Below are 14,640 nucleotides of genomic sequence, written 5' to 3' on the forward strand. Positions count from 1 at the left end.
TAACATAGGTTAAGTCAGATCTCCTCTGAGCAAAGTGTAGTAGTCCATCTGTCCAGGAAAAGGTAACACAGAAGCAGGGGAGCCACTAAAACTTCACTGCATACTCACTCCTTGTGCTCTTTTGCATCCCACCTGGGTGGAAGATGAGGGGCTGTGGACAGAGCATCTGCGCTGCCGTTACAGTTCCTTTCTCCACAGCTACCTGAGTCTGTTTACTGGACCGGGCTTTGGCAGTATGTGTTAGTCTCCTCGCTCCATGAGATTTTAGTTCAGTTCCTTTTTAAGCATGTGACTAAGAAAGGTCAGGATCATGGCCTTGCGCCCCACGCATGAGCCAGGTACCTTTCCTCCTTTCCGGCCCAAGTGTTTCATGGTTAGGTGTTGTCAGTTGTCAGGAAGCCTGAAGAGGCTGGATGCAGCACAATTCACACAGTTCCTGCCTCGGGACACAGTGCTGAAGGCCTGCAACCCTTTAAAAATGTACCAGACTATTTTGTGATAAAATGCCTTCTTTATTACTATAAAAACAGAAGAAAGAAGTACTGATAAGTGAGTCCTGGGTTCTTAATTTTAGAATTCTGAGGATTCCATCCCCTATAATGCCCAGATTGGTGATGAGGGAAAGGTTAAGGACTGAAACACCTCCCTGCTCAAGAAGCAGCCTGCCCTCAGCCAGGCCTCCTCCAACCCCAGAGAAGCAGGACTGCCCTGGGAGGGAGACAGATGACAAATAGCTCCCTGGGGTGTTTCTTCAGGTTTGTTAATTGGTTTTTAAAGACTGTGTTTGAAATTCTTCCTTTAGGTTGATTCCTCGTGCCAGACAGTTATTCCTAAGATTAAGCTGGAGCCTCATGAAGTGGATCAGTTCCTAAACTTCTCTCCTAAAGAAGGTCTGTCTGCCCTCTCCTCTGGGTTTAGAGATGTGGGTGCACCATCTAAAGAGATGGGGAGTGTGGGAGACAGTGCTGGGGTTAATTTGTACCAAAGGCATAGCTTGCTTTACAAAATAGCTCTGTTCTTGATTCTAAATACAGACTTTGAAAGCTACATTTTATTTTCCCAGATATGTATATGCTTAATTTCCAGCTAAATCTTTAACTTTTGCTTCTAGTCAGGGTGACTTTTCAGCCTGTTTTTAGACGACTGTGACTAGGGTGCTGATGAGCATGGATCTGCCCTGAAAATAAAACCCAGCTCCCTGTCCTGCAGTGATGATCAGTAGAAGCAAACAGGCAAACATCCACAAAGACACCTTGCTTGTTTAAAACAAGTACTAGTAAAATGAATTCACAGGGTATCTGAACCATTCAGCATTTTTAAATGTTAATTGTTGGTGACAGTAGTTGCAAAGAGGCTCCTGTATTCATACATCCCACCTGGCTTCTTGCCATCCGTTTAGAATTAAGTAATGTCACACCTGACCTTGTCATACTCTCACTTTTTTCTTTCTCTGAGTCAGTTTCTTGTCCCCATATGAAGCCCATAGTTAGGAATCCTGAACGCAGACCTCTCAGTCTCATGGACCCTAGGAAGCTTTCTCAGCCTTTTTTATTAAGCTACTTTGCACAGATCCTGCCCTTAATTCTGTACCTTCAGACACGCCATCCCCTCCCTTTTTACTTATATTTTCGGTACAAGGTCAGAAGGACAGCTCATCAGTGTGGTCAACAAATAAGAAATCAGTATATTCGCTTGTCACAGAAAAGGTACCTGAGCTCTGGTGTAGACGTAAAGTCCAGATGTTCTGTATGAGCAGTTCTCATGGAAGCATAGGCTGCCTTCAGCCCACCAGACATATACTCAGGATTTGATTTGATAAAGGCATTTATCTTTATCATCAGTAAGGAAAGGATTCAGTTTTTAAAATTAGTAATACTGGCTAAACTCCAGATTGAGACAATGCTTCTTTTCCCTGAGTGAGATACATTTTAGTGCCTTTCAGCTCTCTATACTGCTCTAAAGTAATTCCTTTCATTTTTATGAAATGGGTTATGGCCATCAAATACAGCTTGCTCTTTTCACCTGTGTTGCAATATGCTTCAGAAAGTGTCATAACTGTAACAGTTGGTCCTGTAGTGGCTTCAGAATCTGGAGAAGAATTTCCAGAGTAAAGTAAATGGCCTTCCTTCCTCATTATCCTAGATAAACAGGGAGGAGGAAATTCGATATCCTTGAATGCAGCAAGGCTTCTAGGCAAAGTAGCTGGTTGTCCCGAGCCCTGTTAGTAAGTAACCCAAGAGCAACATTTCAAGTGATATTTAGAAATCTGATACTGAGGCACCTGTGGCCAGGGCAAGAGCTCTTAATAAGCAGGTAAGACGAGATTCCAGTTCGCTTCACTTTTCCTCCGGGCCATTTCCATTTTTTGTGGAGTACCTTCTGCTTGGAAAGGAGAAAAGTATGAGAATAATTTGGACTGCGCCCAGTGAACGGGAGGGGACTCTTGGCTGGTTCTCCAGGATCTCCCAGCTCAGCACGGCACGCAGATTCGGTTCTGCAGCACCAAACTGGACGTGGTTAGGAGGGCTCCACCAACAAGAGCTTGGGAGGGGGGATTTTTATAAAAAAAAAAGGTGGAAGTAAGGAATTATTGATTGGCTATAACTTAGAGCCCAGCTGGCTGTTTGTGACTGGTTGTCCCTAGGCTTCAGTTTGGTAACCTTGAGGCATTCACAGGCTCATATTTTGGTTTGCCTGTGGAGGCCACCAGAGCATTGGAGCTACCCCAGTCTAATGACCTCCTTGCTTAATTCATCCGACACCGCAAGGCGCAGAGGTGTTCATGGCATTGGGAAAACCTTGGTTAACACTCTCAGGACTCCTCCTTTCTAGGTGAGCACATATTTAAGGCATGTACCTATCCTCTGGCTGCCGAGAACTGTTGACAGGGGAGTTGGCAACAGATGTGTGTAGGATTGGTTTAGAATATTCTTTAGCTTTAAAAGCACAGTTGACTAAAAACCCAGGGAGCTCTTCGGCAGAGAAAAAGGGAAGCATCTAGTGAAAAACAGTTATATTAGAAAGAGAAAAGAGAAGGGTTTGGGTAAAAGTGAGAAAAAAATGTGTACTGTGAATGGAGGTGGAGGTGAAGGGGGTGGCAGAGAGAGACATCACATGTGGTTACCTGGAGTATTCAGTAGGCGAGAGAGCTGTCTGCTTGCAGCTTGTCACCTCCAAAGGCAGCTATGGGGGTGGGGTCGGAGTGGAGGAGTCCTTTTTCTTAGTCTCAGAAAGGTCCTTCCCATGGATAGTGAGGCCTTTCCACGGCCCCAAGCCATTCTCTGACCAAGCAACCCCAGGTATATGTGCGGCACCCGGGGACAGTGCCCAGGACAGAGCTGCAGCGCTAAAGGCTCTGTTGTCCTGGGGGCCCCAGCAAGGGTGTGGAGTGAAAGGCTTACCCAAGGTCCTGATCCTTGAGTCAGGGATGGTGCCTGGCTGTCAAGGTGTTTCAGCACAGCACAAAGATCTGCAGGTCAGAAAAAGTGTCAGACCCCAAAACTCTTTGGCCAGCTTGATCTCCCAGTGGGTTCCTCCCCTCAGGAACCCATCCCTGCTGCCCTGGAGACACATGATCTACACCATCTAAGGCTCAAAGGCCCCGGCAGAGCATGAGTGTGCCTCCCTGAGGAGAGGCAAAAGCTGGACTCAGGTGATGGGGGACTTTGCAGGAGAAAGCCCCTCCCCATCCAGTTTGTCTTTCAGTGCCTACCTATCTATCTGCAGATGGATTGGGTATTTTATGAACCAAGAATGCCTGGCATCTGGCCTGTGGGCCCTACCAGGCACATTCCTCCCGAAACAAATGAGCTTTTCGCAAACTCTCACCGGCTCCTAGCTTTTGCTTTTTTTTTTTTTTTTAAAGATCATAATACATTAATATAGTTTACAGGTCAAACTATGGACACTACGTGAAATGAGCAGAGGGAAAGTTACAGCAGGACTGTCCCTATCTACTCTGATTTCTACCTTCCTTACATCATAATTTTGTTAGTTTCTTATATATTTTCCAGAGTTTCTTTATGTAAATACAAACAAATAGGAGCCTGTATTGTCTCTCCCTTTTCATACAGAAGGAGGTCTACCTCATACACCGTTCTGCACCTTGATTTAGTTCCCTCCCTTATCTTTGTACATCCACACCCACCTGGAGAGTCCCCATTCTTTTGTTCTGCTACCCTGGGTTCCACTGTATGGATGTTTAATGGTTCTTTTAACTGCCCCCAAGTCCTGCTTCATTGCTCCCTGATGGATGCCATCCATTCTCTATCCCGTAGCCTCCGTGGACCACCTGCACTTACCACCCACCCCTCCCAGCAGCCACAGCAGCGACTCGGAGGGCAGCCTGAGCCCCAGCCCACGCCTGCACCCCTTCGGCCTGCCACAGACCCACAGCCCTGCCAGGGCCCCGGCGCGGGCCACCTCGGCGCTCGCCAGCTCCCCGCTCCTCACCGCACCCCACGTGAGTGTCCGCCACATCCCCGGACTCAGACTCTCCCCATTCTGTCGTTGGGAGCCTCACCCAGAGTGGGTGCCATTTGGGGCCACTTGGCTTTTATTCCTGTAGGAAGTTTAGGTCTTAACCGCTAAAGGTAACAGTCTTAAAGAACGTTTTCTAAGTGCTGTCTGTGGTCTTGTAGACACATAGCTAACTAACACATTCTCCTCCTTTTCTGTGCACACTTCTGGTTTTTATTCATATGTTTATTTTACATAGCTATAAGCATGAGGAATAAAAATGTGTTGTTATTCTTCTCAAATTTATATCACAAATATTTACCATCAGTTTAAGTGGTCTTTATGACCTATGATAGGAAATAACTTATTTTTTAAGTAAGCAGTCTTTGATGAACTTAAAAATCTCTCCAACAGTAAACTCTTTGATGTCTAATAAAGCTCAAAGATATTGTTTAACCCTTTTTGCCCGAGGTACAACCCTTAACCCAGTGACTCAGGATAGAAATCATGACATCATTCATCCCTCACATAAGTAATTTTTCCAAATAAAAAATAGGGATAGATAATTAACTTCTTATTGTCCTGAATAGTCAATTGATTTCTATGAAGATTTAAAAATGATACACCAGAAACTAACACAGGATTGTAATCAACTATACTTCAATTAAAAAAATAAAAAAATAAAAAATTATAGTCAACCTTATTGAATTTATAATATCATGTAGAGCAAATTTAAATGAAATAAGATATTTTAAAGTTCTTATAAGAACCATGTATCAATTAACACAATTTTGAAAATTTGAAGTTCTGGATCTGTGTTGACATTCTTATGTATCACTATTACTGAGACCCAGGGAATGAACTCTTCCCACTCCATCTCCACCTCCTCACCTCTAACCCTTCACTCTTTTGATTACTGAAATCGTGTTCATCCTGTGGATCTGTGGGGTTCTACCACATACAGTCCATTCCACGTGGTCATGGAGGAAACCCTCCCCATATCATACCCTGGCTCAACAACCGTGCCATGTTTCACTATTATCTGTTGGCATCAAGCCCTAATACCTCTGCTGGGTACCAACACCCTCCGAATGTGCCCAACCTGCTGCTGCTTCAAGAATTCCTCGCCCCTCTGTGCAGAGTGGCTTCTTCAGTTACTTTTCACAGTACTGCCTTTTGTTGGAATGCCCTCCTCTCTCTATGCAAATCATCCCCTTTCTTTCAGGAGGCCCAAATCAAGTCTTATCTGCTACCCTAAGCCTTCCCTTATCACACAGACTCATCTAAGTGTTCTCATTCTCCACGTTTTTAATGCATCTTGAGTAAATTAATGTTACAGTCTAGCATTTAACTGCTCTCATTCTCTCATGTGTATCAATTCAGTCTCCGTCTTGATCATTAACTATTTAAGAGACAGAGTTTGTTTGGATTCCTCAGTGCCTTTAACACAGAGCTAATATGCACTGGGTACTCTGTTGGACTAATTATTAACACGTTCTAACACGGGTTAAATGACATGAGCTGCAGTTCTCATCTCCACTGATGGTGGATGTCCTGGGGCTGTGCTGACCAATGACTTCCATGGAACGTGCCTACGGGCATATCCCTGGGAGCCCTGGCCCCTTAGCTATAAGTGAAGGTCAAGAAGTGACTCCTAGTGCGTAGAGAGCATCTTGCAAAATGGCATTTTCAGGAGACCGGCAAAACTCTTCCACAGACAGAGCTGCAAGTGAATCCCTCATCACGCCAAGGCCAGGAAATCTCTAGGGATATGGGAAACAAATTCTATCCTTTAATTTTGACGTTTTAGCCAGTTAGGTACTTCTGGGAAATCATGGGTGGTTGTTTCTTTACCTGCTCCCTTAAATTACATTCCTTGGGTTGTAACACTCACATGTGAGTGTCTTCTCCATTTTTGCTTCCACTTCAAAGTACCCATTTCTCACCAAAACACAGAGGCACCCTTTGCCCTTAGCCATTTGCGAGATATCACAACAGACCTTTCTCACCCCTCAGGAGGTGTTTCTCTGATGCGCCCGGCTGTTCCTCTTTGACCCTTTCGTTCTCCTTGGTCTGCACAGAAGCTGCAGGGATCAGGCCCCCTGGTCCTGACAGAGGAGGAGAAGAGGACCCTGATTGCTGAGGGTTATCCCATCCCCACCAAGTTGCCCCTGACAAAATCGGAGGAGAAGGCCCTAAAGAAAATCCGAAGGAAAATCAAGAATAAGGTAAGCCCTTCAAATCCAGACACTTCTGGGAGCAGAGACAGTGAGCAGAATCGAGCCTGCGTGCCCACCCTCCCTTCCCAGAGGCCAACACTGGCCTGTCCCATGGTGGGGACCAAGGCTTGCCCCATCTTCCTCCAGCCCCTCTAACCATCCTCCAGTCAGTGGGCCTCCAGATCAGGGGTGCACACTTAGTGGTGCCCAGGATGACCCATTCAGGGGTGGGAGGAAATTTTACGGTGTTTAAATCTCAGCCTTAAAAGTTTCTGTTTTATGATATACACAGGTATTTCTCTCTGGTAGGCATGCATATAATTTATAAAAAATAAATATAAATAAATATATAATGGGTGCTTAATTTTTTTGATAAGGTTTTTGATAAAAAAAAAATTCTGCAGGCCACTCTTCTATACTTGGGTCCAGCAGTCTCCTGGTCCTCAGGGCCTACAGTGCAAATCGGGGAGGGTGAGGCCCAGGGGCATGGCTTGGGCAAGGGCAGAGCAGGAGGGAGGAGGCCAAGGGAAGAAGTTACAATTCTTCATCCACGTGCAGAACCACCAGGGAATTCTTATATAAGAAACCCCAACTGTCTCACTTTATTTATTTCTGTTTTCTGGTTTCTACAAATGTGATTTATTTGCATAATTTCTTTCCTTTAAGATTTTTTTCATCAGCAACTTTTTTAAATTGATTTATAATCATTTTACAATGTTGTGTCAAATTCTAGCATAGAGCACAATTTTTCAGTTATACATGAACATATATATATTCATTGTCACATTTCTTTCTCTGTGAGCTACCATAAGATCTTGCATATATTTCCCTGTGCTATACAATATAATCTTGTTTATCTATTCTACCGTTTTGAAATCCCAGTCTATCCCCTCCCACCCCCTGTCCCTCATTTTATATATTGGAGTTGAGCCAACTAGGTCCATGGAGTTGAAATCATTTATCTGAGACCATACAGATGGTTCGTGACCCCCGTGTTCTGGTCTGACTCCTGGACCACTGTGCTCGCTGGGGACCTCATCTGTTGGAAAGCAGATGAGAATATCGGTGGGCTAAAACCAGAGAGGACAGAAGACATGAGTAGATGAGTCAGCAGGTTAAGCAAAAGGGAAGTGGCCGCAAGAGTGAGCAGGGCTTTTGTGATTTCTGTGTGAATGTCCTCCTGTCATTCTTTTACTGGTTTACTGGTATAATCCTTTTTCCTCCCCTTACATTGCAGATTTCTGCTCAAGAAAGTAGGAGAAAGAAGAAAGAATACATGGACAGCCTGGAGAAAAAGTGAGCCTCCTGTCAAACTGGTTGCGTGTACTGGGCCATCACGGAGAGGAATCTGAGCGCAGAGCATCTGTTTTTCACGAGAAGGGGGTTCAGATCCTCATTCTGGTTCCCAGTAAAGTTCCCTGGTTTATCAGCTATGTTTTGCCTGCCACCTAGTGGTTTTTAGAAAGGAAGCTTATAAGTATAGCAAGAAATAAAAAGTACATTCAATCTTAGTAGGCATTTGTACTGTTTCCAACCAAGGGTCCTTGAGTCCTTGAAAGCTCCCTTTCAAATAGGTACAAATACTAACACTGACGCACATTCCTGGACCCCTCAGATGAGAGGCCCTGTTTTGGCAGGAAGGAGCAGCGCTAATTACTCAGCTCCTGCTGGCCACACTCCCTCGTACCCAGAGGAAGCAACAGGGAATGAAGTAAGACAGGCTGGCGTTCTTTATTTTCTGTCCCCTATAATTCATGCTAGAGGAGAGTGACTTTTCAGAAAAACACTTGAAGGCACTTTTTGTTCTTCTGAACAGCCTGGAACATCAGGAAAGCTGTTAGAAAATGTAAATGAAATACAATTTTGTATTAGCCCTAGAAAACAGTTTTCCCACTGAGTAATGAATATCATTTTAAGATGGGAATGAGGCCCCAGACCCAGAAATGAATCTTCATGTGTATCTGACAAGAGGAGTGATTGGTGGGTCCTAGCTGTTTCTCAAAGTTCCTACTGAAAGCGTTTCTACCTCCTGATTCAGGTATTGGTGGGACAGCGTTAAGCAGTCCCTTTCTGTTCATTATTTTCCATAGGCATCTGGGGTCAAGATGTTCGATAAAAATCTCTCTGTGGCCTCTTTGGGGCATTCCTGCTCAGGCACCTGGATTACTTGTCTGGAGGTCCTGGGTTCTTGTCCTTTCCTCTCCCCCTGTGGCCGAGGATAACCGGCAGCATCCAGACCCTGCAGCCTAGAGGGAGAAAGATGGTGTACTGAGAGCAAGCAGTACTAGACAGCTGAGAGAAACCAAGACTGAAACACCCTAAAAGAAGTTTACATTTTGTACCATCCCTGATTATTTTCCATTACTGAGGCACTTGCTACTTACTCATCTTTCTCTTTATTGTTTTTCTTTTGTCTCCTCACCCTTCTTCCCAACTCAGGTTGACCAGGCTGTCTCCCTCACCTCCCTGGAGTAGCTGCTTCCCTGTCTTTTTTTCTCTGAATCCCACCTGCCTCCCCCCCAGCTCCTGGCTTAGTGTTTGCTCTACTGATAAAACTAAGTTTCTTCTTTCTCTCTCCTCTTTAGGGTGGAGTCTTGTTCAACTGAGAACCTGGAGCTTCGGAAGAAGGTGGAGGTTCTGGAGAACACCAACAGGTGAGGGGCCCTGGAGTCAGGAGCTGATCCAACTGCCTGGTGGAAGGTGGGGAAGAGAGGGCAGATTGAGGACCGGAGCTGGGAGGCAGGCGGAGGAGGTGACGCTGAAAGTGCAGTTGTGCCAGGAGTCTCCGGACGGCCGTACTCCTTCCACCTGTTCCTGCTGCGCGCACACATGTGCCTGTCCTTCACTCTCCTAAAATGTGTGGGATGATGAAGAGGCTGATTCTGACAAGGGCGATAATAAGGGGCTAAGGAAGAAGCTTGGGGAATGAGATCAGTGAGTCTGATTGTCCTGAAAACGACATCAGGCTTCAGGGTGGACAAGGAGGGACCGGCCAATTTGAGTAATAAATGTTGTTTATTGGTGAAAAAAAGGAAGAGAAAACCAAGTTTGTTTTTTTAATTACTGTTTTTAAGAGTTAGTCAATGACATCGTAAGCCTATTTCATCCAGTAACGTAGGGCAGAGTGATTAACAAGGTCCTCTGGCACCTCCCGTGCCAGGTACTGTTTTCAGCACTTTACAAATATTAGCTCATTTAACCTCTGGGTCAAAATGGGCTGGTCCTGTTATTCTCCCTGTTACACAGAGGTGGCCTCTGAGACTCAGAAAGGTTAGATGATTTGCCCAAGGTCACACAAGAAATGCTAGTGCAGCATTTGAATGCAGGCAGTCTGGCCCAGAGCCTCCATGTAGGAGAAGCAGATTGAGCTCCATCCTGAGTCACATGCAGGAGAAAGGGGTTAAGGGACAGGGTTGAGAAATGGCAGTTGGGGAGTTTCAACCAGACTGTGAGTGCTTGTACATGGAGCCTCCCTATGCTTTGAAAATTAAAAGTGTTCATTAGTCAAGGGATCCTGGTGCCCTGGGTTGTTATAGATCCAACAATCCCAGCAGAGGAAAATTGACTTTTAGGCTAGCAAAATATTAACACATCATTTGAAGGCTTAGCATTAATGCCTAATGACAATTTTGCAAATGTTTAGAGATCAGATTAAATCTATTTGCATGTCGTTTGATAAGAACATGAAATTTGGCTCCCATTTCCTAAATCTGCATGGTGCTGGTGCTCAAACAGCAGGCTAATGTAGTCAGAAGGTAAAAATACCATCAGTGGATAAGTGGACTCTGACCCCACTGGGTTTCCCCTCTGCATTTCTGGGAACATGTGCTCATGTAGCAGGTCAAGGACAGTCACCTCAAGTGCTCTGTAGACAAACAACAGAAGTTAAGTCAGTGTCACCAGCTCCATGTGTTATCACTTTGATCCCCCGAGGCAAAGGAGCTGGTTTCCAGTGCCACTTTAGGATTCCAGTTTCATGGTTGCCTTTGGCCATTAGTCTCCTGAGGCTTCATGCCTCCTTATCTCTGCCTTCACTCCTGCCAGAGTAGTTCTCTGGATCCTGAACCCCCACCAGAGTCTGTGTCCATTTTGTTAGCATCCTGAGCTGATAGCGTTCCCAACCTCTGTCCTAGAACTTGCTGCTACAGAAGCCCCTTGTTCATGAGTGGGACAAATCCAGACCATGAACTGGTGGAAAGGGGAAGAGGGCATTGGTTCAAGATAACAACCTCTGAGTTTGGTCTTGTCTAGAGGTTCTGGGTGTCATGTCTCCCTGTGGCCACATGGGGGTAGCAGAGGCACAAAGAGCAGTGAGTGCTTGAGAAGGCTGAGAAGGGCTTGCTGCCACCTGTTCTGGGAGAGGGTCCCCCCTCTTCTTTCCAGGCTGACTGTGCTATATCATATTCTTTAAACTTAAAAAGAAAAAAAAACTCATGCATGTAATATATACCCATTGTAGGAAAAATTAGAAAATACAGTTAAAAAAGAAAAAAGTCACAATCTTTTCACACAGAGAGATGTTTACATTTTGGAGTGTTTTGTCTGTGTATATTTATATTATACATCCACTTCTGTGATGAACCTTCTTTATTTAACAAAAAACACTGGTCGTATCAGTAAATGTATGTCTACAGAATCCTTATTTCCATCAGATCTGAGGAACACTGACATAAGCACATCAGATTCCATTTAACAACAGTCCAAGCTTTGCCAAGTGTTTATATTTTTGAAAATAATGGCCACAGCTGTTTTAACATGATATCAGTTATTTTACAATGTGAGTTATGGGAGCGAGTGCATATTTGAGCTTGGGGTCAGCGTATCTCAGCACTGAGAGCCAGAGCTGGTGGTTTTCCTTCTGTCTTCTTCCCTGACTGTGTGGAAGCTTCTCCCAACTATTTAACCTGCTGGAACCCCGACTGAATAAACAATCTACCTCATGCCATTGGTACCTCTGCTCTGTCCCTTGACTGTCAGGAACCTCCACTGTGTTTCCCCTGGAGGCCCTGTGTGAGATCTCCTCCCTCTTCAAAACTTACTGCTCCTAGAAGACAACCCTTTTATGGTGGTAGTGGTTAATAATCGATTAACCATAATCTCCCCACAGATAATCTGATCAGGGGGCTCCTATGGTCATAATCTCTAAAGGCAGCAGGTTTTAATGTGTTTTGACTTGAGAAGTCAAGGAATAAAAGCAGAGCTGCTCTTGTTCAGACAATGAAGGGCCTGCCTTCCCTCCAGCTTTCTCTTCTCCCTCATCCTCCTGTTCCCTGACAAGGGCCCCTCCTAGCCCAGAGGACACTCCACTAGCCAGAGTGACTGTAATACAAACCAAGGAGATCTCCTGCCCTAAACCAGTCCTGAGGAGTTAGTGTTTGGGGCCTGCGGTAAGAGGAGACTTTCGGAACCTTTATTCGCATCACATCATGTGAGTGGCCCAGTGTTTGAACTAAGTACAGGGCTGGGCCCAGTGAACACACACCTGTGTTTGTGTTCTGGTCACGCTTCTTGTATGATCCTTCAGAGGGAGCTGGGCAGAGGTAGAGATGGCTGCTGGAAGTGGGCAGGATCCTGGGTCACCAGAAGTGGGGGGGGACACCTGGGTGCTGTTGCTTCACATGGCATGACGTGGCAGGTAAGGCTAAGGGGTGCTCCTCGTTGACCAAAATGGAGATAACAATACCTCTTTACCTCTCACTGCTTCTGTGCTCCACCGCACGCGGGGGTTTTCCACCTATCCAGAAGAGAACACGCACTTGGATTCCGAGTCAGTGCTGAATCTTTTCGCTTAGTGACCACCTAGCGTGGTATTGGCTTCTAGGTGAAAGGCCCTTTGATCTGGGCTCAGGAAGCTGGGAGAGGGTAGGGGCAGGGAAGGAGACTTCTGCAGCCTTACCCCAGAGCTTCTCGGAGCAGCTAAGGGAAGGCACCTTCACACTTCCGAGCTTAGGTGACCCAGTGATGGCATGCATGCCACCAGGAAACATGGGAGCTGAGAGCGAGATGGTTTCCCAGGGGCCCCTCCTTCCTGTGCTCAATCAGGAAGTACATTTGCACTTGTGAAGTCCAGGCGAAGCTGCACGGCTGCCGGAGGGTCTGCCTAGCCTTCCTTGCTGAGCATTCTTCTCTCTAAGCTGCAGGCTCTCTGAGTGGCCCTACCCTGGTCTCATTCTTCAGAAACTCTGTCTTTCCCCCACTATTTATAGCCTTTTCTTCTACACAAGCGATGCACACATACTGCTTATCCTGTCCATGTTAGGTGTTTGTGGTCCAGTTTGCCCCATTCATTTCTGTCTTTGCTCTCGTTAGTCCGTAGGACTGTGAGCCATGGTCCACAGCTCCGGCCTTGATTTGTAGACTCACAGGAGCTGAGACCTGAGCTTAGGGTGCCTTAGAGATCATCTCGTTTAACTGCTAATCACTTCATCTTACAGACGGGGAAACTGAGGGCTGCTGAGGTTAAGGTCACCAAACATTTAGAGGCAGGACAGAGACTGGAACTTAGCCACTTACTTTTTAGACTGGTCCTTTCCTCAGTTTCTCTTGCTGGGGTTGAGCCTCTCTCTCTCCATGGACCACTGCCTTTTCCCAGCACAGGGCCAACCATAGATCTGAACAAGAGGGCCTCGCTTGGGATCGGTGTTTTAGAGGATGCTGCCCTGGCTGTCCTCTAGCTGTGCCCCTCTCTGTGGGATGCATAGTCAGCAGGACCGAGGCCGCGTGTCTGTCTGGAGCTCTAACCCGGCTTTGGAGGGAGTTCGAGGGAGCAGATGTTGGAGGTACCAGTGGGCAGCATTTGCCTGGCTTGGGGAAGGTGGGGAGAGAAACCTTAGGTTGTATGGTATGTGTGGGATGTGGGCCTCTTTCCTTTCCTGGACCTCACGCAAGTAGGGGACATGCTTGTCCTGACACGTATCTCTGTTATTAGAAACAAGATGTCCTTAGTTTTACTTGTTGACCTTCCTCTTGGCTATTGTCCTCTGCCCTGTCTACCTCTACTTGTCTTGTTCTTTAAAATCTACATACGATGCCTGATAAAGATCTCTCCAGCTAAGCTGGCTGGGCTTAGATTGCCTCCTGCTCTCCTGGCTTGTTCAGCCACACAGCTGTGTCACCTTGCACCAGTTTTGTATATTGGCTCCCTCCGCACTTGTGTGCGCTTCCGAGTATGAAGTCTTTTCTTCCCTGTAAACTGACCGTAACCAGCTGACCCCACTCCCCCACTGTGCCAGAGGGGCCGCTGGAGAGCTGATGAATGACCCGAGTTCATGAATCCCCCTCTGCAGACCTTTATCTTGGTTTAAATCACTTTTCATTTCTCCATTATCTCTAACGTCTGGTTGTGTGAAGAGTATAAGGTTTCTTTTTAGGTGAAAACATTTCAAACTTCAAAGGATCATTGGGCCCTAGACTAAGTTTCCCAGAGAGTTTAGAAAGGCATTTTAGTATGATTTCACGGTAAAATTAAACATTCCTCAGCCCCAGAAAACATTCTAGAACTCTGTCTCCCTCTCTCTCTCTCTTTCGTGTGTGTGTGTGTATTTCTCGGTGAATGAGGAATAGAATATTTCAGACGTCCCTCGTCCCTCTGTTCCCTGCAAAATAAACCTCCTTGTAATGTGGCAATTACACAACTAGAGAAAGGAGACCATTCATATGTTTTCTTAACTTAGGCCAGGGCTGCATGAACAACCCTCAAAACTTAAGTGAAAAATCATAAATAAATGAGTATTTTTTCATAGTTTAGGATTTTAGCAGAATGTAATTATCTTTTCTATAAGATTTTGCATTTTAGTATTTAAAAGCTTTATATTGTTAAATATTGTTATGCAGTGTTTTGCATTATTATGGGCATTATAGCATTATAGCCCATCACCAGCCCACCCTCCACTTGAGGACTTTGGAGTGCATGTTTCAATTTTTTTGGTCCTCTCCCTCTGAACCCTCAGATCTTAGACACTAA

The 14,640-nt window shown here is 45.6% G+C and overlaps 1 protein-coding gene across 1 annotated transcript in view; it reads left to right on the forward strand.

Annotated features, from left to right (window-relative positions):
* The window catches only part of CREB3L2 (cAMP responsive element binding protein 3 like 2), a 107,816-nt gene that overhangs the window by 78,133 nt on the left and 15,043 nt on the right, over positions 1 to 14,640 (forward strand). Inside the window, exons 4-8 of the mRNA XM_006210015.4 lie at positions 803 to 890; positions 4,278 to 4,462; positions 6,540 to 6,686; positions 7,915 to 7,973; positions 9,263 to 9,331. Coding sequence (XP_006210077.2) covers positions 803 to 890; positions 4,278 to 4,462; positions 6,540 to 6,686; positions 7,915 to 7,973; positions 9,263 to 9,331 — 548 coding nt within the window. The remainder of the gene's footprint in view (positions 1 to 802; positions 891 to 4,277; positions 4,463 to 6,539; positions 6,687 to 7,914; positions 7,974 to 9,262; positions 9,332 to 14,640) is intronic.

Source organism: Vicugna pacos, chromosome 7 (genome assembly GCF_048564905.1).
Source record: "Vicugna pacos chromosome 7, VicPac4, whole genome shotgun sequence".
Classification (NCBI taxonomy): Eukaryota; Metazoa; Chordata; class Mammalia; order Artiodactyla; family Camelidae; genus Vicugna; species Vicugna pacos.